Source organism: Pseudopipra pipra, chromosome 3, assembly GCF_036250125.1.
Source record: "Pseudopipra pipra isolate bDixPip1 chromosome 3, bDixPip1.hap1, whole genome shotgun sequence".
Classification (NCBI taxonomy): Eukaryota; Metazoa; Chordata; class Aves; order Passeriformes; family Pipridae; genus Pseudopipra; species Pseudopipra pipra.
The window spans coordinates 18,547,183-18,552,043 of record NC_087551.1 but is presented as its reverse complement, the minus strand read 5'-3'; the positions used below and the strand labels follow the sequence as shown (position 1 = coordinate 18,552,043).

Here is a 4,861-nt window from a genome sequence, read left to right as displayed (position 1 = left end):
GGCTTTGTTTCAGTGCCACTCTTTGTTCGGAAAAGACACTGGTTCAGTAATGTGACCAGAAAATGCTACACTTCTGAGTTCAAGAATTGAATCAAGGCCAAATTGCTGCTGCTGCTGCCGCAGGGTTAATGACGCTGTTACCCTTATGCTGGATTAGTCTGGCATGTTATGGACTTGTTTCACGTAATGAGGACCACGGAGGATACAGCTTCCAGAGCTGGAAACCTTTATGAAGTTGTGTAGTTACTGGGGAAACACAGGTGAACTCTCCACTAGATGGACTTAGAAATTTCCTAATTGCTTTCTGCTTTCAAGACCAGCTTGCAGCATTAAGCAAGGTGTGAGCCGAGTTTCATCTTACTCAATGTTTAAGGCCAATTTAAGACCAATTACTCAGTGTTTAAGACCCTAACCCAATTCAGCTTCCTGTATTTTGAAGTCTGTATTTTGAAAGCCTCTTTTACTTAGTTTAAGAAAAGTAGCTTTCTGTAAAGCACAGTGGGTGTATGTAAACCATGTTAACCTGTACTGCAGACACAGAACACTGAATAACTTTAAAAACACGCCCTACACTTGTAGCTGAGTATTAGTGCAGGTATTTGGAATACCAGGCCCCTTACTGTCTCAGTGAGTAACGTTTCTCAAAAGTGCACTGCACAAAAGTAATCCTTAGGGAGGAAAAAAGGAAGACAACTAGGAATAATAAAAAACCCTACTAGGGAGGCCATTACAGCTTTACTGCCAGAGTACAAGCAGCCATTAAACTTGCCATCTAGGTGTTATATTCTTACAGTACAAGTGTAAAGCTTTAGATTCAAGATGAAAGACAAGCTAGAACATCACTGAAGCATAAAACAATACCAAAGCTTGTGGTGTGGGCAGCAGCAGTCCTTTCAGTGAGAGACAGTTCACAGAAAATTGCAGGGGATAGAAGCAACTTTAAAAATGGTATTTCACACTCAACAGACATCAATTCACAATTAGTTAAATACAAAGCTCTACTTGTGTATTTAACAAAAATATTTCAAAGTTGACATTTCTTATAACTGGCATTAATACAGACAGCTACAAGCTGGGGAAGGGTCAAGGTAAGCAGCAGAAGTTTGTGGTTCAGGGGGTAGTATTTCAATTGGCACGGTGGCCATCGACACACGCGTTGATGACATACATGTTTGAAAGTCGGGTTCTCCAAGTTCAGGCTCTTTCCTTCTTCATACAAGGCTTTGTGATGTTTAGTGTCTCCTCCCTTGCCCATCCCAGCTAGTGTGAAAAACTTAAAAGCTGGATGGAATGGCCCTCTGGATGCCCCAGGAGGAGGCACCTTGGACACACACAGGTGAGGGCAGTGCTTACAGCGGGCTGCAAGGAACAGGTGCAGAGCCGGACAGAGCCCCAGAACCCTCCCTTGCTGAGTGAGAGAGGCCTTCCAGGGACACTCAGTGTCACAGATCCTTCAGTCAGAGCACGTCCTGAGCCAGCCAGGGACCACTGACAGGTAACACACCTACTGCCCAAGCTCAGAGTTATTTGCAGCCATAGACTAACAAACACTTTGCTCCGTCCTTTTGCAGAGTTCAAAGGATGATGTTTGGTTGGTTTTTAGGAATGTGTGTATCCACATTTTGTCTGGTCTCCAGAATGCTGCATTCAGAGGTATTTCCATGACTTGTAGGGATAACTTTTCAGGCCTTGATAGTTACCCTATCACCTGTAATACCATTGGGGTATTGTAAAGAACCATAAACAGGACAATTCAATTGGCCTTTTTTTTTCCCCCCTCCAACCAGCAGTGGAATTTGAGAAAGTGTTGCTGACTTCTGTCATAACACCTAAATAATGTCATCTCTAGATATACCAGAACAGAAGAAAGGCAAGAAGATTAGGACATTCAAAACCAGCTTTTTATCCTAATCAGTAAGGTAAAGCCAAAAATGCTGAACACCTGCCTGGAGACAGACAAGTAGCAGGAGGAAAAGTAACATCTCATACTGTAACATCTTGGGGTTATATGACAGAGAAGACGAATGGATGATACACCTGCATCCAGGCTGTTTAAAATAATTGACACTATTGTGGGAGCTGGGTCCTCAGTTAGCATAGCAGAGTATTCAGGCACTAGGTTAGATATGCAAGAAGTTTATCAAACCTTAAAGTATCGTATTAAATATCCACGCAAATATATGAAAAATTTGACTGGGTTCTACTTCTGTCCCTTTATTAGGTCAAAAGATGAATGCAAGTGTGTCATAATAAGCCAATGTCCTGCAGCTTATTACACACCAAATCAAAAATATAGAAAATAAATGATAATCCTATCTACTTACATAAAAAGGTAATTTTTAGAGTAAGTTTCCAGACTTGCACAAAATATGCAGAAAACTGCATACAATCAGTTTCCATAAGAACAGCAGTTTCATGTAAAAGGTGGGTCGGCCTGCTAGCCAGATCTGCTTTATACAAAGCTCTGGAAAATCAACATTTCAACACTGAGGGGCCTGTCCTGCTGTCACTGCAATGGTGAAACACCCACTGCCACCAGGACAGAGCCCTGGAGCAGCCTCTCTATCCCCCACCCACCTTTGCAAACCACTCTCTGACAAGATACAGAAAAAAAATAGCTCTATTAGGGAGTAACAGTGATTTAAAGGATTGTAACATGTATCCAAAAATCAGTACAAGTGGATCAGGCAAGGCTGTTAAAATCATAGTTCAGTGTTCTCATCTGCAGTTGTCCTGCTCCTCGACCTGACCACGGCCAAGCAGCTGTTGGAGGAGCTGTGCTGTGGCCACCCACCCGACCTGCCCACCTCCTCTCTCACTTCAAAGCACCTGCAGTACCTCAAGCTCCTTCCCACCCCACCTCATCCTTCTCTCCCAGTCTTCTGCCACCCTGTCCACTACAGAGGACTCTGAAATGCAGATGAGAGGAACTACAATAGCACAGCAAGTGTAAACAGTTAGTAGGCCTGCCACGTCTTTATTGCTGCAGGTTTGGCAGAGGGGCAGTCTCCATCCCTGGGTGGAAGTTGAGGCAAAAGGATAGTAACGGTTAAGATAAAAAGTGATGAACAGCAAACTTAGGAAAAGCAATCAACATATTTCAGGGCTCTCAGAAAAATCTGTATCTGGAAGTTACTGAAAAAAACCTTGCACTTGCATGGTGGGCTTGCCCCTGACCCTGAAGTAGTGCTGTGCAGTGTGTGATGGTCCCGTCTGACCTACTGGCATGAATACAGTCGGATCTTTCCGCCCCTCGGAGGCTAAGGCTACTACACACAGCTACCAGGACGTGTGGTTCAGTTCACAGAAGTCTCACAACTAGGGTCATTCCTTGTGCAGTGTTTGATGGAGGTGAAGGTAAAGTGGTTTCTTGGTCAACAGTTGCAATTTCTTCCTTTTAAAGTCAGTGGGTTTTTTGTACCTGTAACCACAAGAAAGTGAGTTAATCCAAGTGCTAAGTAAGGGCTGCGCAGGAAGATGATGGCAAACTAGAAAGCTCGTCCTGTACAGATCTTATTACCCTAATCTTTTAAATACATCTGACAAGGCTTATTGGAAGCAACAAGAATGAGTAGATTTACAGGAAGAAACTCAAACCAGTATTCTCTCTGGCTTATTTTTTTAACAGAACAAAGATTTCAATATGTAAATGAGTGTAATATTTTTGTAAGGAGATTCCCAACATAATGCTCTGGACTGTAAGAGACCCGGTATCAGTTACTCAGTACTTCAGAAGTACTCCAGCTATCATAGACTAAGTGCTTTTCCTAAAGGTGCCCAGAATTGCAAGGTTCATCTTCTTCTTAAAAAAAACCAACCCCCAAACCCCTCACTCAGACCTTCAGCCACGCAGCAAGGGTAGGATGCACACCACAACCACTGCAGCATAACTGGCTGATCTATTTGTCTCCTTATTAGGGCAAGGGGAGAAAAAAACACAACCACCCAATAATGCTTTGAAATGTTCATAAAATTTGCAAATTGATACCTCATTTCTCAAATCAGCTTTCCTTTACAGAAGTTCTGTACCAAAAGATTGTGAGTTGATTATTTTTTTTAAATATAGCTGATCTGAAAGTCAAGCTAAACTCCAAATTAAAATCTCCCATACAGACTTTTTTAACTTCATACAAAATTAGGTTACGAACACCAGCATTTTATTTGGAAATGGTCTAATTTCTGAGAAGAGTCCCTAACCATCTTACTTGCCTAAAAGCAGTTTATCTTCCCTTCTTTATTAAAAATAGAATATTCTTTATGGAAGTCAATCTAATGAGTCCAAGAAACTTTCCTTGATGCAACAAGTCACACATTGTAACTGAAGTCTAGTTCATTTCTTCACTCATTGTCATCCATAATTGTGAGTCACTTACAGTTCTATAACAATTGCCCCAGGTTTAATTTCATCCATCTCCATGAAAGCAAAGCACTTGGTGCTAGTAAACCTTTTCTTAGGCTTGTAGTGTTTGAATTCAAAGAAAATAGCTGCACCTAGAGTGAAAAATGGTTTAATAGAGAAGTTAGCAATTATGGCTAATAGTTATCTGCCAAGAAAACTTATTGCTGCCTGTACATTGGAGGGAATTATCTCCAATAATGCTTCTGTTACTTACTCAAAAGCTACTCTGTGTTCTTAAAATGCTCATCACTCTCACAACAGCTTGTCCTCTTCACTCAATTGCTCATAGCAGGTAACAATGACTGAGCAGGTGATAAAGCAGCTCAATACCCGTGTAGTAGAGCAGACTGCTGCATTTTTATCTCTTTTCATTTCTCCCTTGTCTGCAAGTCATTGCAAGGACCAATTTGAAAGCGACAGGATGCAAAGGTCTATTTTTATCCTTGTCTGGATCTCAAGCCC

The 4,861-nt window shown here is 41.7% G+C and overlaps 1 protein-coding gene across 1 annotated transcript in view; it reads right to left on the bottom strand.

Moving 5' to 3' along the window:
* Positions 1–1,879: 1,879 nt before the first annotated feature.
* AIDA (axin interactor, dorsalization associated) overlaps positions 1,880–4,861 on the bottom strand; it is a 28,199-nt gene continuing 25,217 nt past the window's right edge. The window contains exons 9-10 of the mRNA XM_064648137.1: positions 4,374–4,491; positions 1,880–3,421 (exon numbers count right to left, since the gene is read on the bottom strand). Of these exons, the coding sequence (XP_064504207.1) occupies positions 3,325–3,421; positions 4,374–4,491 (215 nt within the window). The 3' untranslated portion in view covers positions 1,880–3,324. The remainder of the gene's footprint in view (positions 3,422–4,373; positions 4,492–4,861) is intronic.